Source organism: Pan troglodytes, chromosome 2 (genome assembly GCF_028858775.2).
Source record: "Pan troglodytes isolate AG18354 chromosome 2, NHGRI_mPanTro3-v2.0_pri, whole genome shotgun sequence".
In the NCBI taxonomy this organism is placed as follows: domain Eukaryota; kingdom Metazoa; phylum Chordata; class Mammalia; order Primates; family Hominidae; genus Pan; species Pan troglodytes.
In genome coordinates, this window is record NC_086015.1 from 125,866,989 (window position 1) to 125,889,387 (window position 22,399).

The following is a 22,399-nucleotide window of genomic DNA, read 5'->3' on the forward strand; positions in this document are numbered from 1 at the left end:
CATCTTAGGGCAGTTCTCATTATTTTAAAATGTAGCTTTATGTTAAGCCCAAATATGTTTTACTATAGCGGTACATACCAACTTAGAGTAGTAGAAATCATTCCTTCATAAGGCAGCTCTTCAAATGTCTAAAGACAACTGCTCTTGCATTCCACCCCACTCGTTAACTCTACTCCTGCAAGTTAAAGATTCTCATTCCCTTCTGCATATCCTCATGTGACATGGTTTTGCATCCTTTCAGGGCATCGGTTTTTCTATTCTGCACATACCTAGTTTTCATAATCCCTTTGCACCATTTGGCACTTTGAAGTAAGCACATACCACAGGTGTTGCCTGTTTTTAACAGTGAAAAGTAGAATAAAGTCGTTATTCATGCCCATTCTTGTTAGTATGTTTCTATTAGTATTGCCCCCAAATTCATTATTACCTTTTTTTTTTTTTTTAAGGAAAGGATTTTGTTTTTAGAGTAGTTTTAGGTACACAGAAAAATTTAGCAGAAAGCGGAAAATTCTCAAATACCCCCTCTCCCCTAGTTTCCCCTATTATTAACATCTTGCATTAGTGTGATACATTTGTTGCAATTAATGAACCAATGCATTGTTATTAACTAATGTCCATAGTTTAGAGTTCACTTTTTGTGTTGTATAGTTCCATTGGTTTTTGTTTGTCTTTTGTGGGTTTTTTTTTTTTTTTTTTTTTTTTTTTGAGACGGAGCCTTGCTCTGTTACCCAGGCTGGAGTACAGTGGTGCGATCTCAGCTCACTACAGCCTCCACCTACTGGGTCAAGCCTCCCAAGTAGCTGGGACTACAGGTGCTTGCCACCACGCCCAGCTAATTTTTGTATTTTTAGTAGAGATGGGGTTTCACCATGTTGGCCAGGCTGGTCTCAAACGCCTGACCTCAGGTGATCCACTTGCCTCAGCCTCCCAAAGTGCTGGGATTACAGGCATGAGCCACTGCCCTGGCCTGTTCCATTGTTTTTGACAAATGCATAATGTCATGTGTCCACCATTACAATATCATACAGAATAGTTTCACTGCCCTGAAAATTGCCTGTGCTCCACCTATTCATCCCTCCCTCCTTCTCTGAAATCTCTGGCAACCACTCATCTGTTTACTGTCTCTAGAATTTTGCCTTTTCCAGAATGTCATATAGTTAAATAATACAGTATGTAGCCTTTTCAGACTGACTTCTTTCACCTAGAAATCTGCATTTAAGTTTCTTCCATGTCTTTCTGTGGCTTGATAACTCAGTTCTTTTTCTTTTTAGTGCTAAATAATATTCTATCGTATGGAAGTACCATAGTTTATTTATCCACTCACTTACAGAAGGACATCTTGGTTGCTTCCAAGTTTTGGCAGTTATGAATAAAGCTTTATTGCTTCCAGAAACATTCACGTACAGGTTTTGTGTGAACAAAAGTTTTCAATTTATTTGGGTAAGTACCAAGTAATGCAACTGCTGAATCATATGGGAAGAGTATGTTTAGTTTTGTAAAAAACTGCCTGTCTTCCAAAGTGGCTGTAGCATTTTGCATTCCCACCAGCAATGAATGAGTGTTCCTGCTGCTCCACATCCTTGCATTTGGTGGCCTTTTTTTTTTTTTTTCTTCCTTAAACAGAGCTACATTACTGTTAATTTGTACTGAGTTTACTGCCAATCAGGATCCCTTAGACGTTTTTATATGACTTAGCTGCTGAGCCGCATTCTCTTTCTCTCAAACTTGTGCAGTTATTCTTTGGACTTTCCTTAGTGGTCTTTCTTTTCTTTTGTGCCTCTCCCAGATGCCCTGGGCTTGGTCTCTTTTACTTATCAGGTACATTCATAAGCCAACTGCTTATTGACTGTATTACCATTAAGGACTCACATTTGGATTCTTTCCCAGGGGACCGCCTTTGGGAGACTGAAGGGTGCCTCTCCCGGAGGTGCCTGGAAGTTGACATTCATCTCCTGATCAGATGGTCTGTAGACAATAACTGACTGGTATGGAGGTAGAGGAACTGAGCTCCCTTGCCCCTAGGAGGGACAAATGCTGTTATGGAAGTTATATACTCTAGAGCTCCCTGGGAGATCAGGCAGATACCAGGGTACACCGAAAAACATATTCTAGCTTAGCTTCTTCCCCTTCTCTATCGTCATCTCTCACTTCTTACATGTTTCTCCTGCGGGCACAACCTTAATAAATCACTTGCATATGAATCCCAAACTCAGGCTCTGTTGCTAGGGAATCTGACCTAATTTTATGACTTCTTTCAATTATAGCACAAAATTGTTTCTAATATTTTTGACTATTATAACCATTCCTTTCAAAAATAGTAATGACCTTACTTTAAAGAGGTTATTTTGAATTGCTCCTGCATTGTTGCTTGTATTTATTGAATCTCTAAGGGCAAGACTTTTTCAGGAAAAGAATTACCTTTTCAATATTACAACGAATGTCAGTGGGAAAATCAGACCAATGTGATAAAACTTTATGGCTAAGTAAACATGCATGGAATTGACTTGTTCCATTAGTTGAGGATTACCTCCATTGCATTTACGAATGTCACATCTTTCACTGAGCTGTTGACAGTGGTGCCATTTTAGGAAGACACTCTATTTCAGTCTCATGAGTGTCAGCATTTATGTGCCAGAGGTACCTTTTACTCTTTAAAATATTACCATTTGGTTTTGTCTGAATGATGCCTACCCTTTATTTTTATTTTTGGTGGTGAACACCTACTTGACCAAAAAGTCTGGGTCTTCAATGAAAGGCCCATTTCTGTGTCCCAGTGTTGTGTGTCTTTGGGCACAGCCTTGTATCAAGGGGAAAAGTCCCTGAAAAAGTTGCCAGGCCAGCACCACTCCTGGTGGCCCTGGATCCTCGCATATGGAAGTTCCTGCCTAAAATGCATCACCTGATCAGAATGACAAATCACAGGATGAGAAGTTGTCACTGTGAGGTAACATGACCCCAAGGCAGCCGTAAGGGGTTGGAGGCAACATGCAGGTCTACAACCACCCAGCTTACTCAAGGAAGACCGAAAAAAAATCAGTGTCATCAAGACCTGTAGAGAACATGTTTCTAAAAAATCCTCCTGCATTGTGTCTAAATATCAAGTCAACAGATTGAATATGAAGCCAGCAGTATGGGAGGACATAGAAAACAGTTTAGAGGATGATAGGATTTTGATTGAATTTGATATGTTCAAGGAGATGGTCATAATAATTGGTTGTCTGGAGGATGTGAAGAGTTGTAACACAATTAAAGACAATAAGAGAAAGCACCAACCAAAACAAAAAGGAAAACCAAAATGTGACTGAGAATGTAGCTGGTTCTTTTGGGAGGTTTTCTAGTCTTCACATCAATGCTTTAAGACTCTCACCCAGAGAATTCTCTGGGTGAGAGATCACGGATAAAACTTTCATCAAACATACCAGCGTGCATGCAGAAGAGTAACAAATCATGAAATTCTTGAGCAAATGAAAGTATTGCCCAGAAACCCACTGCCAAAGCACAGACTGAAAAATAATCAAAGACAATTTTAAACAAAAAAAAATTGATATCCTTTTTGAGTGAGATCAGGCATGGGAAATAGATTTAGTTTCATGGATTACATCTGACCAAATGATAATTGTTGCCTGGAGCTCTGTGTTGAGGAAGATTCTGAGACTGGATCTGGGTTGATTGAAAAAGAATGCTGATATGGATTAGTAATGTCTGTCACAAGTGCAAGAGGGATAACATGTACTATATTTTTACCATTTGTGTGAGAAATACCATGAGGTAGATAAGCTCAGATTCCATGAAGAGTAGAACTGAACTGGGTGTCAAGAGACCACATTCAAGTACTGTGTCCTTCATTAGCTAGTAGTTTGATTTTGATCAAATGATTTCATCCATCTGCACACTGGTTTCCTTTTCAGGACAATGAAGTTTCTATCCTGGATGGTCTGTCATGACCCTTTAAATTCTAAAATTCTATGATCGATTAATAGTCAAACTCCAAATGCATTATTATGGAGTACTCAGGGATATGTCTTAGTTTGAGTGCCTCCTGAAGAGGACCCCAAGACAGGATTCAAGTGCAACTTATTTAACTAAGAAAATAAAGGAAACAGACTGGGTGCAGTGGCTTATGCTTGTAATCCCAGCACTTTGGGAGGCCGAGGCGGGTGGATCACTTGAGGTCAGGAGTTTGAGACCAGCCTGGTCAACGTGGTGAAACTGTGTCTCTACTAAAAATACAGAAAGTAGGGCCGGGTGTGGTGGCTCGCACCTGTAATCCCAGCACTTTGGGAGGCTAAGGCGGGCAGATCACGAGGTCAGGAGTTCGAGACCAGCCTGGCCAACAATTAAAAAGATAATTTTTGTATCTTTGTAAAGATACAAAAAATTAGACGGGTGTGGTGGCGAGTGCCTGTAATCCCAGCTACTCAGGAGGTTGAGGCAGGAGAATCGCTTGAACCCGGGAGGCAGAGGTTGCAGTGAGCCAAAATCGTGCCATTACACTCCAGCCTGGGTGACAGGGCAAGACTCTGTTCAAAAAGAAAAGAAAAAAATACAGAAATTAGCGGGGTGTGGTGGTGTGCACCTGTAATCCCAGTTACTTGGGAGGCTGAGGCAGGAGAATCACTTGAATCCGGGAGGCAGAGGTTGCAGTGAGCCGAGATCACGCCACTTCACTGCAGCCTGGGTGACAGAGCAATACTCCATCTCAGAAAAAAAAAGAAAGAAAGAAAGAAAGTAAAGGAAACTGGTAGGGTGCATCATCAAATCAGCTCCCACTTAATCCCACTGGGGAAACTCATAGTGAATCTCTCTGGGAGGCAAGGTTGCTGCTGTATTTTTATACCAGCTCCTGTCAATCACTGGATGAGGGCTGGTGGTGGGGGATTGTGGAGGGGGGTTCAGTATACCTGTACTTCCTCTCTGCTACACCAGCAAGCCAAATGAGATTTGGCACTAGAGAAAGTCTCCAGGTAAGAAATACAGTTGGAAATATATCCGGGGTACATTTAAGTAGTAAGGGCTGGGGAATACAGACAGGGTTGGCTATGCTAGGTTTCTTGGGGGGAATAAGTAAAAAACTCACTGGCATTTGGGATATTAAATACAATTGATATTCAAACATTATAATAATAAACTATCTGCTTTTAAATCTCAGAGCCAAGTTATGAGTTTAGTCAGAGAATTCTGTGAAATGTAATAGTTATTCTCTATATGAACACCTATAAGGAAAGTTTACTTATTTACTTATTTTTCATCTTTTTGAGACAGGGTCTCGCTTTGTTACGCAGGCTGGAGTGCAGTGGTGCCATCATGGCTCACCGCCACCTTGATTTCCTGGGCTCAAGCAATCCTCCTATCTCAGCCTCCTGAGTAGTGGGCACTACAGGCACATGCCACTGAGCCTGGCTAATTTTTTATTTATTTATTTTTTCGTAGAGACAGGGTCTCAATATGTTGCCCAGGCTGTTCTTGAACTCCTGGGCTCAAGTGATTCTCCCACCTAGTCTTCGAAAGTGCTGGGATTACAGACCTGAGCCACCGCACCTGGCCTAAGAGAACTCTTGAAATTGGCATTGCTGGTAATGCTTTACTGTTTTCTCCACAGTCCAGAGACAACAAGTTCAGCAAGAAAGATTGTCTTTCAATCAGGAATGTTGTAGCTTCCATCCAAACCAAAGAAGGTCTGAATCTCAAGTTGATAAGTGGAGATGTTCTGTACATCTGGGTAGGTGATGCCATTTAATAAATCTACCAAGGAACAGTGGGATCTATTTAACTTGTTCTGTGAGTTGTTCCATGATTTAATTTGTTCTTTATCTTAATCAAAGATTAAAGATATCAAAGATAAATTTGAGAAGTTAAACCCACTTAAAGTTTATGCAGATATATACTTACCATCCCCTATATTCTTCCACATGTACTATGTGGAGGGGTTCAAGTTTAACCACAAACAAGAGTTTGCAAATCCATCTCTTTTATTTCTCTGTAACTGATCTTGACTTACTCTCAACCCAGTTCTATTTTTCTCTCCTGCACCAGTCAGCATTAGTGAGGAAGATATGTGTACAGCACACTATAGTATCACCCTTCACAAACACGCCTTTGCTCCTGCCTGAGCACTTTGCAGAAACACAGGAAGAATGAGGAGGGATAAAGGTTACCAGAAGAGGTGCTAAATCCTCAGCCTGGCTCCTGCCTACCCCTCCTCTCCTACTGTTTCCTCTTCCTTGGAATCACTAGTTAACAGAAGATACAGGCCCTATATTCCTCCTATAGTTGACATCCATCATGCTCAATCCTGGCTGCAGATCATAATCATCCGGGGGACCTTTTAAAAATACGGACTCCCAGGCCCCACCCCTAGAGATCCTGCCTTTAATTGGTCAGGGATGTGGTGTAGGCGACAATAGTTTTTGAAAGCATTCCAAGTGATTATCTTATGCAGCTAGGGCTGAGAATCACTGGTTCAGATGCTTCTTAGAATTCTATTTGGACACCTGATGTTTACCTTCAGATGGCAGACATTCAGGACTAACAGAAAGAGAACTCTGCTGAGAAATTGGGAGACTCTTCTGGATTATGAGCCACTGGAAATATTCTTTGCATTTGCTGCAGTTAATGGGATGGCAGAGGGGAGGCGGCCGGCTGCTTTCTTCATGTTCTCTAGAGTTTTTAGAGTCCTCTGTCACGTGGGTTCAGGACCTTGTCCTCAAATCAGCAGGTTGAGAAGTTGCATCTTGTCATTTTACACAGAATTGATCTGACTCACACTAATCAAACTCAAGAGACTTACTTATAACACTGGAATTGTAATTATTTCATTTGCAATGAGAAAGATAATTGCCATGGCTACTGGTAATAGTGAGCTCTGCAACTGAGTATTATGAGAGTGATTGGTGAGTGATATGACCAGAAGAACTGGATGATATAAAAGGACAGTAAATTTATTTTTCACTCTAGGTGTAGGCATAGTGTGGTGGGTAAGCAGACCAACTCTAAAGTCAGTTCTGGCAGGGTTCAAATACTGCTCCACCACTCAGCAGCCACTGATCTTGGTCAATATCCATCTTATGTCTCAGAGTTCTTATCTATAAATATGGATGATGATGATATGAAGGTTGTTATGAGGCTTAAATGAAATAATTCATATAAACCACTTATCCCCTGCCTTGCACATAATAAGGACTCAAAAAAATGATAGCTATTATCATTATCCCCTTATGATGGGCCACTTTATATTTTACCTTACTCAATTAGTACTACAACCTAATGAAGAAATATATGACTTACCCACATTTTATAGATAAAGAAACCAAGGTCTTTTCACTATGCAGTCCACTGAGTTGATTATAAATTTCGTGTCAACTCATATTGGGGTTCACCTATTCTTACCATTGGATGGTGCTGTGTAAACTTTGGAATCCTCTTTATCTTTCTTCTCTGAATTCTTTCTCCTATCCAGTTAGTTTCCAAGCCCTAATAAGCCCTTTTTCAAAATATCTCATGTACATGTCTTTCCTTTTCATTGCCATTGTCTACCCGTGTTTCGGTACACACCACTCCCAACCTCCAATCACGCCTCAGTACTACCCTTACCTCCTTGTCACTCTTTAATCTGTCTTCTACATCGCTGTTTGATACATATTCCAAAAACATTATTTTAGCAGGTACTTCTCTGCACACACATCTTCGGTGTCTTCCTACTACCTATAGGGCAAAGTCCAAAAAAGTGTGGCTTTCCAAGTACTCCATCGTCTGGCCCTAAATCTCTTCCCAGCCGCTCTTCTCACTATTAAACCTCTGCTTTAGCTAAATCTGGACTACTTTCTGATCTTTCACAATCCCATGCTTTCTTTTTTTCTTTCTCTTTTTTTTTTTTGATACTGAGTCTTGCTCTGTCACCCAGGCTGGATACAGTGGTGTGATCTCGGCTCACTACAACCTCCATCTCCTGGGTTCAAGTGATTCTCCTGCCTCAGCCTCCCAAGTAGCTGGGATTATAGGCGCCCACCACCATGCCCAGCTAATTTTTGTATTTTTAGTAGAGACCGGGTTTTGCCATGTTGGCCAGGCTGGTCTCGAACTCCTGACCTCAGGTGATCTGCCTGCCTTGGCCTCCCAAAGTGCTGGGATTACAGGCATGAGCCACCACACCCGGCCACAATCCTATGCTTTCTTAAATATTCCACGCACCTTGAATGCCTTGCTGCCTTCTTTCTACTTGACCCAATTATAGCCATTCTTCAAGGCCTGTCTGAAATCTGAAATTCTTATCCCCTTTAAAAAGCCTTCACTCACTATTCCAATCTAAATGATTTCCTATCTTTTTTGAAATTCTATACCAACTAATATTTGTATATTTAACAATGTCTTTTGATTACTTTGAATTGATTTAAACATTACAACAAGGTTACTTTTTTTTTTTTTTTTTTTTTTTTTTGAGATAGCGTCTTGCCTTGTCACCTAGGCTGGAGTGCAGTGGCACAGTCATGGTTCACTGCAGTCTCAACCTCCTAGGCTCAAGCAATCCTCCCACCTCAGCTTTCCAAGTAGCTGGGAATACAGGCCACTAGCTAATTTTTTTTTAATTGTAGAGACAAAGTCTCACTGTGTTGCTCAGGCTGGTCTTGAACTCCTGGGTTCAAGTGATCCTCCTGCCTCATCCTCCCAAAATGCTGGATTACAGGAGTAAACCACTACACCCAGCCTATTTTATTACATGTTAATATATTGCTTCCCTAAACTGTGTAGGAATCAGTAAATGGAGAGTGAAACTGCAAGTGGGAGTGAGGAGAACATGGGCTAGATCTAATTTTGTTTTGTTTTGTTTTGTTTTGTTTCTTGGAGCAAGCACAAGAGTGCTTGCTCACTCTTGTCTCTGCAAGGGGCTTCTCAGATATTGAGATTAGTTTATGCTAACTTCATATAATATGCTAACTAACATTATATAAGTGGATCCAAGAATGCCGATTATTAGGTTGAGAAATATAACCTATTATATGTCCCAGGGACATAGGCATCTTTTTATTTACAATGAAGAAGAGTTCCCCAAAGAACCAGGACATTAAAAAGCCACATGATCAGGCCGGGCTCATGCCAGTAATCCCAACACTTTGGGGGGCCAAGGTGGGCAGGTCACTTGAGATCAGGAGTTCAAGACCAGCCTGGCCAACATGGCAAAACCCCATCTCTGCTAATAATACAAATATTAGCCAGGCATGGTGGCACATGCTTGTAATCCCCGCTACTCGGGAGGCTGAGGCATGAGAATCGCTTGAACCTGGGAGGCAGAGGCTGCAGTGAGCTGAGATCATTCCACTGCACTCCAGCCCGGGGAACAGATCGAAATCGTGTTTAAAAAAATAAAAAATTAAAAAAAAAAAAGGCCACACGATGAGAGTGTTTGTCTCCTCTTACTCCCAAATTACCAGGGAATCAGAAGGTTTCTGGTGAGCACAAAATCTGAGTAATAGGAGTTATGAGTTGAATATGTAACATCTCATGGCATTAGGCTATGACCCTCACTTCACCAAAGGAACAGCCTTAGCATTGACATTGGAGAACTCAACATCCCTGGACAGGCTAGAATGGATACTGCCTACCCTCACCTTAGTGACTTTCCTTTGCCAAGGCCTTCAGGGCCGACCATACCCTCCTTCACATCGACCTAGTCTTTCTTTTGGTATATTGTTAAATTCAAAACAAGTATTCTCAGTTCCTGCCAGGCTGAGAGCAATTCTTTCTCCCTTCCCCTGTCTCTCTGTCTCAATCTTTCTGTGTTTTTGTTTCTCTCCGTCTCTGTCTCTGTTTTTCACTTTCATTTTTCTTCTTTCTCCATTTCTCTCTCTCAGTCTTCGTCTCTGACTCTCTGCCTCTGGTCTCTGACTCATTTTCATAGCTCTACTCTGACTCATTATGTGTTGATTTCACAGCAGTGGTTAATATATTTCCTTAATGTCTAAGTTTTGGAAGTGACCTCATCATGGTGTTTCAGTGCTAACAATAGACTGTAAGCTCCTTGAGGGTGGGGCTGACATGTTAGTATGACAGGCAAAACATATCCGTACATTACCCCACAATACTTAGTAAATTTACAGTTGCTCCATCATTATGTATTATTGATTCAATCTCTAACTGTTGCTATTTTCGTTAAGGCCGATGTCATTGTCAACAGCGTTCCCATGAATCTTCAGCTTGGAGGAGGACCACTATCTCGGGCATTTTTGCAGAAAGCTGGTCCCATGCTCCAGAAAGAGTTAGATGACAGAAGGCGGGAAACAGAGGAAAAAGTAGGTAACATATTCATGACAAGCGGCTGCAATCTGGACTGCAAAGCTGTGCTCCATGCTGTGGCTCCATACTGGAATAATGGAGCAGAGACTTCTTGGCAGGTAGGGAACACTCTTAGTTCTCCAACGTATTTGGTGGCTTTGGGAATCTCCTTCTGGTGTGGTATAGATCTGTGCTCAAGGGAAGCAATTTTGCCCCACAGAGGACAGTTGGGTTGTTACAACTGCTGCTGGTATCTAGTGGGTAGAAGCGAGGGATGCTGCTAAATATTCTATGATGCACACACCAGCCCCCACAACAAAGAAGTGTCTGCCCTAGGCTGTGAAACCCTCGTATTGATTGAACCCTGTCTATCTATTGAAATCTTTATTACATTCCATGGAGAATTCATCACAACTACCAGTTATTTCCGAGTAATTGACCCTTGGAGGTAGTAACATTCATTGGGATTCTACAGGAGGGGTGTCTAAGTTGTAATGTAATAATCTTTCAGTACAGCAAAGAGGTGCGCCCAGCACTGTGGTGAAGAAGAAAAAAGAGTCAGTGCCCTTCTTTCGATAACATCATTCCCACCTCCACTCCCAGTTTAATTTCCCAACTTTTTTTCAGAATATAAAAAAGTAATACAAATACATTGTGGAAAATATAGAAAAGTACAAAAAGACAATAAAAATAATAATCCAACCACCAAGAGATAACTGTTTTCTTCTTCTTCTTTTTGAGACCGAGTTTCGCTCTGTTGCCCAGGCTGGAGTGCAGTGGGGCGCCATCTCAGCTCATTGCAACCTCCTCTCTGCCTCCCGGGTTCAAGTGATTCTCCTGCCTCAGCCTCCTGAATAGCTGGGATTACAGGTGCCCACCATGGGGCCTGGCTAATTTTTGTATTTTTAGTAGAGACGGGGTTTCACCATGTTAGCCAAGCTGGTCTCAAACTCCTGACCTCAAGTGATCCACCCGCCTCAGCCTCCCAAAGTGCCGGGATTACAGGCATGAGCTACTGTGCCTGGCCTTAAGAGGTAACTTTAGTTAACATTTTACTATATTTCCTTCAAGTCAACTTTATGACTTTATGCATATTTATTTATTTATTTATTTTTTGAGATGGAGTTTTGCTCTTGTTGCCCAGGCTGGAGTGCAATGGCACGATCTTGGCTCACCGCAGCCTCCGCCTCCCGGGTTCAAGCAATTCTCCTGCCTCAGCCTCCCGAGTAGCTAGGATTATAGGCATGTGCCACTACACCTGGCTAATTTTGTATTTTTAGTAAAGATGGGATTTCTCCATGTTGGTCAGGCTGGTCTTGAACTCCTGACTTCAGGTGATCTGCCTGCTTCATCCTCCCAAAGTGCTGGGATTACAGGTGTGAGCCACCACAACTGGACAGCATATTTATGTCTTAGTTGAGATTCTCTCTTTCTCTCTCTTCTTTTTTTTTTTTTTTTAATTGAAACAGGGTCCCACTCTATTGCCCAGGCTGGAGTGCAGTGGCGCGATCTTACCTCACTGCAACCTCCACCTCCTGGGCTCAGGTGATCCTCCTACCTCAGCCTCCCGAGTAGCTGGGACAACAGGCACACATCATCATCCCTGGCTAATTTTTGTGTTTTTGTAAAGATGGGGTTTCACCATGTTGCCCAGGCTGGTCTTGAACTCAAGGGCTCAAGCGATCTGCCCACCTCAGCCTCCCAAAGTGCTGGGATTACAGGTGTGAACCACTGTGTTAGGCCCAATATTCTCTCTCTCTTTTTTTTTTTTTTTTTGGACCAATATTCTCTTTAAACATTTTTAAATACAGTTTTTTTGTTTTTGTTTTTGTTTTTGCTTTTGAGACGGAGTCTTGCTCTGTCACCCAGGCTGGAGTTGGAGTACAGTGGCGCGATCTTGGCTCACTGAAAGCTCCGCCTGCCAGGTTCATGCCATTCTCCTGCCTTAGCCTGCCAAGTAGCTGGGACTACAGGCGCCTGCCACCACGCCTGGCTAATTTTGTTTTTGTATTTTTAGTAGAGACGGGGTTTCACCGTGTTAGCCAGGATGGTCTCGATCTCCTGACCTCATTATCTGCCTGCCTCAGCCTCCCAAAGTGCTGGGAGCCGCCGCGCCCGGCCAATACATTTTTTTTTTTTTAACTTAACATAAATACTGCATGTTGTTAAAGACTCTTCATAAACACCACTTTTAGTTACATTGAGCTACCATTTTTATGCAGCCATTCCCACACTGTTGGACCCGCCTCTCCTGAATGAGCGTGACTCTCTCTGGAAAGTACTCTGCCCTGTTTTTGTTTCCTCTTTCTGACTTCTCAGGCCCTGACTAAGCCAACAACAGCAGAGAGGTCCTTGTCAGAGTTGCTGGGACCACAACTCTTTCTGTTTTCCACTAGCTTAAGCCCTAACTTATGTAAATGTACTTTGCACATTTCAGATCATGGCAAATATAATCAAGAAATGTTTGACAACTGTAGAAGTGCTATCTTTCTCATCAATCACATTTCCCATGATTGGAACAGGAAGTTTGCAGTTTCCCAAAGCTGTTTTTGCTAAACTAATCCTTTCAGAAGTGTTCGAATACAGTAGCAGCACAAGGCCGATAACTAGCCCTTTACAAGAAGTCCACTTTCTGGTATATACAAATGACGATGAAGGCTGTCAGGTATGGTTACATATCCCATCTGGTTAATTCTGGCAAGTGAACCCAAGCGCATTCAGATGTTTTTATAGATCTAGGAATAACCGTGTTTTCTAATCCTGTGCCTATAAGTGATGGTTGCTAATGGGAGGTTGTCATATGACTTAACTATGAGCCAACACTGATAACTCATGTTCCTAGACAGTTCATCAAGAGACAAGCTAATCTGTAATAAATACATTCTTAGAAAGAAATGGAAAGTTATTGGCATAAAAATGGCCTAGACATTTTAACACTGACTACATGAAAGCTAAGTCATGGCTTTATCTATGGGGAAAGGGCAGAATGAGAGAAGCCTCAAGGATTTAGTTATTTGGATAGAATAGACCAGTCTACACAAGTCTGTGAGTGTCTATAAACTAGAAATAGCAGCACCATATTTAGCAGTGGAGAAGCAGTCAAGGCACACTAACTAAGTAGTTCCCACTGACATTAGAAGAATGGTATACTTAGGTTTAATCTCAGTTTTGCCATTTAAAAGTTGGGTGACATACCTCTCTGAATCTCAGCTTTTTTTTTTTTTTGAGACAGAGTCTCGTTCTGTTACCCAGGCTGGAGTGCAGTGGTGTGATCTCGGCTCACTGCAGCGGCGTGATCTCAGCTCAATGCAGCCTCCGCCTCCTGGGCTCCAGCAATCCTCCCATCTTAGCCTCCCTAGTAGCTGGGATTACAGGCATGTGCTACCACGCTCGGCTAATTTTTGTATTATTAGTAGAGATGGGGTTTCTCCATGTTGGCCAGGCTGGTCCTGACCTCAGGTGATCCACCCACCTCAGCCTCCCAAAGTGCTGGGATTACAGGCGTGAGCCACTGTGCCCAGCCTGAATCTCAGTTTTATCAAGTGTAAGATGAGTGTGGTAATAACACCTTTCGGAATTGTTCTAACTATTAAAACGGGTGTATTTGAAGTGTTTTGCATGATATCTAGCACATAGAAAACCCCCAAAACTGGTAGTAGTCATTACCCAACTTTAAGGACTGACAAGCAATTGCTACAACTTATTAACATCACCACTTAAACTGGATCAAAGATAATTTTGTTTTTTAAGTTCTTAGTTATACTTACCCATTCTGGATGGAAGTGTGGTCTTTCCAGAGATGTTTCCCAGAGTTCCCCAGAAACACTCCAAAGTATTGCATGATGTAGTTTGTAAGCAAATTTATCCATAGGAAATAATAATAATATTTTAAAAAACAACATTTACCCCCAAAGGTTCTTAGTTTTTTTCCCCCGGTAAATATAAAATATCCAGAGACATATTTTTTTGCTCAAAGATAAACTGGGGGAAATTATTATTCGCAAAATGTTCGTGATATCTGTGTCCTTGTTGAGTTCACAATAACATCTGCCCTTTATTGGGGTGACATCTTCAGTAGCAATCTGGAAAGTAACTGCCCCAAATTTCATTGTTAACCAAGAATTAGAAACATGGACTGGTGCAGTGGCTCACGCCTATAATCCCAGCACTTTGGGAGGCTGAGGCAAGGGGATTGCTTGAGTCCAGGAGTTCAAAACCAGCCTGTGCCACATGGCAAAACCTCGTCTCTACAAAAAATACAAGAAATTAGCCGGGCGTGGTGGTGCACATCTGTAGTCCCAGCTACTTGGGAGGCTGAGGTGGGAGGATCAGTTGAGTCCAGGGGGTTGAGGCTGCAGTGAGTCAAGATCATGCCACTGCACTCCAGCCTGGGCAACAGAATGAGACTCTGTCTGCAAAAAAAAAAAAAAGAAAAGAAAGAAAGAGAAAAAGAAAAAGTAGAAACAGTCCCAAAGATACCTGAAAAGAAAGAAAATGGATGAAGACAACCCAAGTGAAACTTTATAACTCTACTCTGTCTCCCATTGCTCAATTTGATCACTCACACGACCAAAATGCCTTTTTGTTTTTTCCATTTCTAAACAAAACTTCAATGTCTGAGGTTTTCTAACGTGGATTTTCGTGTTTTCATTCAGGAGGCTTTGGCTGGACATAAGAGATGAAGCATACTGTATGTATTTGTTGTTAATCAACCCCAGAATGTACCTAACAGCCAAAGATGCCAAGGAACGTTGTTGCCCTGCCCCCTACTCACCTACAAATACTCTACACTTCCCTCAGCACATTGGATGTAGGAGATTAGAATTAAGGGGCTTCAAAAGAGGAGGGATAACGATAGTGGTCACAAAAAAGGCATGTGACTTCCTGCAGAGCCACAGTCAGCACCCCTGCTGACACACTTGCCTGGACAGTGTTAGTTTACTCACAAAGTAAAGCAAATCAGCACTGCTATTTGTGGAGAAAATTCCTAGGTTGAACCGCAATCCTTTAAGAAGTCTCTGAGGGAAGAGGAAATATTTTGAGAACTATTGTTATCAACTCTTTGATATCTGATGATCAATGCTCCAAAGAATTGGATTAATATTTTTACACAATATTGTTGTAGTCAGTAACTGTTTCTATTTCCAGGCATTTTTAGATGAATTCACTAACTGGTCAAGAATAAATCCCAACAAGGCCAGGATTCCCATGGCAGGAGATACCCAAGGTCTGGTAAAGTCGTTCTGCTAAGGAAATATTTCCTTTTGCTGAGCAACTCTTCAGTGGTAGTTGAAGTCCAATAGAAGTAGGCAAAGCTAATTCACATGAAGAACAAATCTGTGATGAGGGAGGTGTTAGAGCATGTCCCATTGTCTGGGCACACAAAGAAGCAATCGCATATTAACATGAACCAAATTAATGGTAATGAAACCAGAGTTTCTAAGAAATGGTAATAAAATAATAACTAAACTGTGCCTGGCACACTATACTGATTGCTTTCATATATAGTATATTATTTAACGTGTACAATGGCCCCATGGCAGGTGGTTCTGTTGCCACTGTATAAACGTTGAAAGGTAGATCTAAAGGGTTTAAGGGATGAGCTGAAGTGGCACAGCTAAGTTGTAAGCCTCAGAGTGTGGAGTGGAGAGTAATATGCCAACGGGTTAAAGGTAACTTCCTCTGAGCAGTCTTTTTTTTTTTTTTTTTTTTTTTTGAGATGGAGTCTTGCTCTGTCACCCAGGATGGAGTGCAGCAGCGTGATCTTGGCTCACTACAAACCCCGCCTCCTGGGTTCAAGCAATCCTCCTGCTTCAGTCTCCCCAGTAGCTGGGATGACAGGTGTGCACCACCACACCCAGCTAATTTTTCTGTATTTTTAGTAGACACACGGTTTCACCACGTTGACCAGGCTGGTCTCAAACTCCTAAGCTCAAGTGATCTCCCACCTCAGCCTCCCAAAGTGCTGGGATTTTGGAGCACCCTTTATATTGCTACACCTGTGGTAATAAAAGACCCTCCTAGCAGTGTTGTCTGCAAGAAAGAACAGTGCCCTTTTCACACTCCCTTTTTTTTTCTCACTCCTCTCTCTTGACACCCCAGCAGCTCTTGCCAGTAAACAGACTGGCACAATTGGATATTTCTGCCTCATCCTATGTAACTCAGAAAATGTAGATATGCTTACTGTCACAAAGCGTTATTTTCTAATTTCCTTTAAAAAGAAAACCAAGCTGTTTAAGAGGCCAGGAGATGTGGTAATATTTCAGTTTATGTTGGGGGAAAAGAAAGAGGGCTGGGCTGGGAAGAGAGTAGGGCCCCAAGATGAGTGCTGTTCCTCCAGAAGCTGAGCCAGCCCATTCTTTACCTATTTTCTTTCTTTTCAGGTGTGGTCGGGACTGTCTCTAAGCCTTGTTTCACAGCATATGAAATGAAAATTGGTGCAATTACTTTTCAGGTTGCTACTGGAGATATAGCCACTGAACAGGTAGATGTTATTGTAAACTCAACAGCAAGGACATTTAATCGGAAATCAGGTACTTTATTTAAGCAATATATTGTAATTATTAGTATGACTAATTTCTGGAAGGGAAATTGTGGCTAATATTTGCCCTGAGTGGACAGAGAGTGTTGTAGAAAATATGTGGTCCCTGAACTCAGGAAGACGTGGGTTGAATCCCAGCTATGCCACTTAGCAATGTGTAGCTGTGGACAAGTCACTTAACCTCTCTGAGTGTCAGTTTCTTTGCCTGTCAAACACCTATTTCCCAGGAGAGGATTAGATGGGGTGTTAACTGATATAAAGGTGGAGTTTGACGCATTGTACTTAGTGTCAGCTCTCAACTGTTGAATTTCCACAAGTATAGTTTAGTACCTCTAAGTTCCTCTATTTTTATTTTCCTTTTTATGTAACCTACTTGGCATTTACAACTCACCTTCTGTAGCTCTTCTCTACATTACACTGACCGAGAAATGAAACGCAACCGTTTTTATTTTCCCTGAAATGTTTGACTCCCATTATGGTAACACATTTGGGCATGCCCTCCCCTCATATGTCTATTAATTTATAACTTATACACATACACTCTTAACCTTTTTGGGTTTTTTGAGGCAGAGTCTCACTCTGTCGCCCAGGCTGGAATGCAGTGGTGCAATCTTGGCTCACTGCAACCTCCGCCTCCCGGGTTCAAGTGATTCTCATGCCTTAGCCTCCTGAGTAGCTGGGACTACAGGCATGTGCCACCATCTAATTTATTTATTTATTTTTTAGTAGAGACGGGGTTTTGCCATGTTGGCCAAGCTGGTCTGGAACTCCTGACCTCAGGTGATCTGCCTGTCTTGGCCTCCCAAAGTGCTGGGATTACAGGTGTGAGCCACCGTGCCCAGCCCTCTTAAACTTTTGTATATTATAAAATGTTGACTTTTAAATTAAAAGGGTAAAATAAAACAGAAATAGAATTTAAATATTTTCTAAGTTGAAAAATATTATGGAACTTACCATGCAGAAGTGAATCTGTAGAATATCCATTTAATTCATTGGTCATTCCATTTTTCAGTCATTTAAAATGTAGACATAAAGAACATTTGGTTATTTGAAACATGCTAGGTTGAATCTATGCATTTATCCCTGTCCCCTTTTGGAATTCCATTAATACAACTGTAAAGGAATGAAAAGGATATAAACACACAAGAAAAAAGAACGTTGGAAGGAAAACAACTATGAACAAAAGATAACAAATTTTTAGACGATGGGGAGCTGCTAGCCAAGGGTGGTAACTGCCATGGAGTAGAGAAAATTTAGTACCTGCAGGCGAGAAGAGTAGCCCCAGAGACACAGGAATTAGAGGCTGCTGGTATCTGGGAAGGCAGGGGGCAAGTACAGAGATGAAAACAAGGTTGAATGAAATTCCAGATCAGTAGCAGTTAGACTACTTGATTGGATCCTCCATCCTATACAGCAGTAACTTTCCTTGCTCTTCCCTGGCCAGAGATGGGAGGTTTATTCTCTAGAGAAACAGAACCAGAGGGATTTTGGACTTAGGGCACCAGGCATAGGTGAGATGAGGAGCTAGGCTGAAAACTGTTTAAGAGAACATCTGTGTACCAAACATCGAGTGCCCAGCCCCTCTCCCTGCATGGATCCCAGAGCAGCAGACAGGAGGTGCTGCCTGCTTGCCTTACACTGAAGCCCGCTGGTCAACAAGCCTTCTTGCATAGAGCTTCTAAGCTCACTCTTAAATAGGAATGGACTGGTGAAGATCACTTGACATTTGAGGAAAATCTTCACAGCAAAGACAGAGACCAGAACAAACAAATTGAAAAGAGATTTTTTAAAAAAGAGACATTTTATAACACATATATAATCAAGGATATAGAGATATAGATATCTTCATAATGATAAAACAACTAACATTCATTCAATATTTTCTGCATGCCGGCTTCTGTGCTAAGCATTTTTCATCCATTATCTCTTTTAATGTACAAATAACCCTGTGAGGGAAGTGCCATATTAGCCTCTGTGTAACAGATGAGGAACTTATTAGTCACCTACTAGCTAGTAAATACTGGAGTCAACTTCAACCCAATTTGTCAAAATGCAAAGTCCGTATTTTTAATGACTCGACCCAGCTGTCATTAGACTTGACCAAAGTGGTGAAGCTACGACTTTGACTGGAAGATTCACTGGAGTGAAACCAGCTGTTTAACTGAGCAGGGCAGGGAATCAAAGAACTTAGTAAAGTGCTTGATTTTATTACAGTTTTGAGATCCATGCTTCTCATTAGTATCAGAACTTTTATTTTTATAGTTTCATTCATTTTTACAAAATAATAAGGGTAGAATGCAAAAAATTTCAAATAACTGCAAAAACAGTCCTGTATAAATAGAGAAGGTAAAGTTGCAGATGCCAGCCTTTCAGCTCCTGGGCACTTCCATGGCACTGAGATCAGACTGTTCATCAGCCACTGGGTGGAGGTTGCTATAGAAAGAGCAGTTGGTCGGGCGTGGGGGTGGTCAATGGATTATGCACAAAAGGGTGAGTTGAGCAGAAGTCTAATGTACGAAAACTATAACCACTTATTGAATTCTAACTGATGCCTTTTACCATTAACATGTCTTATTTAGGTGTGTCAAAAGCTATTTTAGAAGGTGCTGGACAAGCTGTGGAAAGTGAATGTGCTGTACTAGGTATGGGCACATGTTACTTTTGACTACAAACTTGAAAATCAGAGGGCTGAGATTACAGTGAGAGGATGTACAGGAGGACTGGAGGTGGAGTAAGTAGCAAGCAAAACTTTGCAAGGTTGGTTCACTGGAAGAGCAGGCAGAGGTGGTGGAACTTGGAGGCTATGGGGGAGAGGTTCTTCATCCCACCATCTCATCTGTCTCTTACTTCCTGAGTAGTAAAAAGAACCCAGGCCTGGGTCCTAATAATCCAGGCTCTGCCATTTACTGAGCAATCCTAGGCACGTCATCTAACTGCTAAGAGCTTTGCTTCTCTCATCAGTAGGAAAGTTCTACTAATAAGTAGTGTGGGAAAGCTGTGCCACAGGTGGTTTTGAGGATCAGAAGGAACAATTAATGTGAAAAGTTCTGTAAACTGTGAAGTACTGTACAAACTTTCCCCAAACTTGTTCTACTTCTTCCAGCACAACTGCATATAGCCAACTTCTAATCATTTTATGAATGAGTGTGGACTTTGAGTGGGGAACCTAAGGTAGTGATTATAAACTGTTTGTCCTTCAAAATATCCCTTGCAGAGTAGGGTAGACAGTCAGCTATGAGTATGCTTTCAAGAAGTCATAGAGCACCATGTTTGACAATGTATTCCCGCAACCGACCTGCTACAATGCCTGAAACTCCTATCTTAGTAGCTGTCCTCTGATTAAGAAATTTCTCTGGAGTGAATAAAGTTCTGGAGTGACAGCAAAGGAAGGTAATATTTGATTACTAACATGAGGACGTTAGCAGGGGTTTGAGTACTGGGAGAGCTCGCTGTGTCTGGGAGGCAGGAGCAGAGGATGAAGGTGGGCTGGACAAGCTGGAAAAGCCTGAGGAGGCTGCCTGGGAGGGGAGGGTGGGAGGGACACCCGAGGGACCCTAGGGAGTGCCTGGGCACAGGTGCTCCTCAGGAGGGCAGGATGGGATGGGCAGGGATCCACTCTCCTCCTCCTCCCTTTTGCTGGCCCCAGCCTTACTCAGAGCAGTCTGAACCAAAGAAGCAGTGCCTTAAAATGGCCCTCATAATTTCCATGTGCTCAAGAGCTCTAGGGTCCTGAGCCAAGGAGAAGTTTTCATCCTTTCACACCTCTGTGCCACAGAGTACGTTGCTTTTACCTCCTTCAAAATTAATGTGGCTGAATGTGCATAGAAATTGCTCTTCTGGGACAGCAGAGTGGAGGTTAAGAGCTATGGAGACTGGCTGCTTGGGTTCGAGTCCTAGGCAATCTTTGGCTACTGACCTTACCTCTCTCTGTGGCTGTTTCATGTGTGTAATGGGGAAAACAGTACCTGCCTCATAGGCTTGTTTTGAGGATTGAGCAGATTAATGCAGATAAAGTACTTTTGAACAGCACCCCAAATACTCAACAGTGTATTTGTTGAGCTTGAGAATTCTGATTGTAAAGAAAATGTGGTTGTCACAGTCCAGTGAATGAAACCAACAAGCTCGAGTGAGACTGGGCTTCACAGCCTTCACGGATGTCAGCTATTTTCATTTCTCAAAAATCAAAGTGTTGCCTCCAGTAATTAATGGGCTGCATGTTTGTTTTTCTTTCCTTTTTTTCAGCTGCACAGCCTCACAGAGATTTTATAATTACACCAGGTGGATGCTTAAAGTGCAAAATAATAATTCATGTTCCTGGGAGAAAAGATGTCAGGAAAACGGTCACCAGTGTTCTAGAAGAGTGTGAGCAGAGGAAGTACACATCGGTTTCCCTTCCAGCCATCGGAACAGGTTTGCAGCTTATCATTCTATAATAAAATTTGAGTGATACAAATTCCTTTAGAATTAGTCTCACTCTTAAGCAGATCAATGCTGAATCCATCTGAAAGTGGGAACAATGATGTAAATCAGAGAGGGAGCCATCTTTTAGATCCGGAGGGCACCACCAGCTACTGGGCCCAAGCCTCTTTCCTCCATCTTTCTTCTTTCTTTATTTTTTCAAGACAGAGTCTCACTCTGTTGCCCAGGCTGGAGTGCAGTGGTGTAATCTCAGCTCACTGCAACCTCCTCCTCCCAGGCTCATGCAATCCTCCCACTTCAGCCTCCCAAATAGCTAGGACCACAGGTGTGTACCACCATGCCTGGCGAATATTTGTATTTTTTATGGAGACAGAGTTTCCCCATGTTGCCCACGCTGGTCTCAAACTCCTAGGCTCAAGCAATCCGCCTGCCTCAGCCTCCCTAAGTGCTGGGATTACAGGCATGGGCCACTGTGCCCACCCCTTTCTTCTTTATTTTATGTTCCCTAAGTATCTTTCCAAGTTTGGTCTTTAACTTCATAGTTTTCTCACTCTTCATTTTTTCTCCTTGGGGGATTCATTCAGTCTCGTGTCTGGTAACATTTCTGCATTGACTCCCAAATCAGCATTTCTCATTCTCTCCAGGATCTCCTCTGGGGCAGTTTTCTATTACCAGAAACTTCATTACATCAGAATCCAAACTCATGATCCTCCCTTGAAAACAGACACTCCTCTTGAGCTCCCGGGCTTTCTCGTTTCCTCCTTCGGTGGTGCCATGACGCTCCCAGCTGCCCTGGCCTGCCATCCTTGCTTTGTTGTGTCCCCAGACCCCCACAGTCAGCAAGTCCTGCTGAATCTTCTTCCAGAGAGTTGTTGAATTCCAGCCTTTCTTTTTGTTTCCAAACCCTTCAGACCTCCCCCATCTGGTTTACTTCAGCGTCTCCCAGCCGGCTCCACATTTGTGCATTCATTCATTGAATTGAAATGCCGTTACCAAGGCTCTGTGCAAGGCACTGGGGAGAAAATCATGAGTAAGATGCAGTCACTCCCCATGAGCAACAAACTCAGGTTTGTCCTGCTCACAGTTTCTAGGAACGCTTTCCTCATCTCTATGATATCATTCAGTCATCTGCTCTTCTTAGTTGACAGTGCTACTGGTCACTCACTTCCTGAT

The 22,399-nt window shown here is 42.3% G+C and overlaps 1 protein-coding gene across 23 annotated transcripts in view; it reads left to right on the top strand.

Annotated features, from left to right (window-relative positions):
• PARP15 (poly(ADP-ribose) polymerase family member 15) overlaps positions 1-22,399 on the top strand; it is a 53,305-nt gene that overhangs the window by 14,619 nt on the left and 16,287 nt on the right. For 7 of the 23 annotated variants that reach the window (XR_010155322.1, XR_010155319.1, XM_063806169.1 and 4 more), the window contains exons 2-8: positions 5,600-5,719; positions 10,149-10,385; positions 12,704-12,931; positions 15,415-15,493; positions 16,650-16,799; positions 19,387-19,449; positions 21,050-21,217. Coding sequence is in view for 19 of the 23 variants with exons in the window: in XM_063806169.1 (XP_063662239.1) it covers positions 5,600-5,719; positions 10,149-10,385; positions 12,704-12,931; positions 15,415-15,493; positions 16,650-16,799; positions 19,387-19,449; positions 21,050-21,217 (1,045 nt within the window). In the remaining 4 variants the exon portion in view is untranslated. Of the gene's footprint in view, positions 1-5,599; positions 5,720-10,148; positions 10,386-12,703; positions 12,932-15,204; positions 15,494-16,649; positions 16,800-19,386; positions 19,450-21,049; positions 21,218-22,399 lie in introns of those variants that run through there. The other 16 variants (XR_010155320.1, XM_063806168.1, XM_063806170.1 and 13 more) reach the window with 9 other exon arrangements.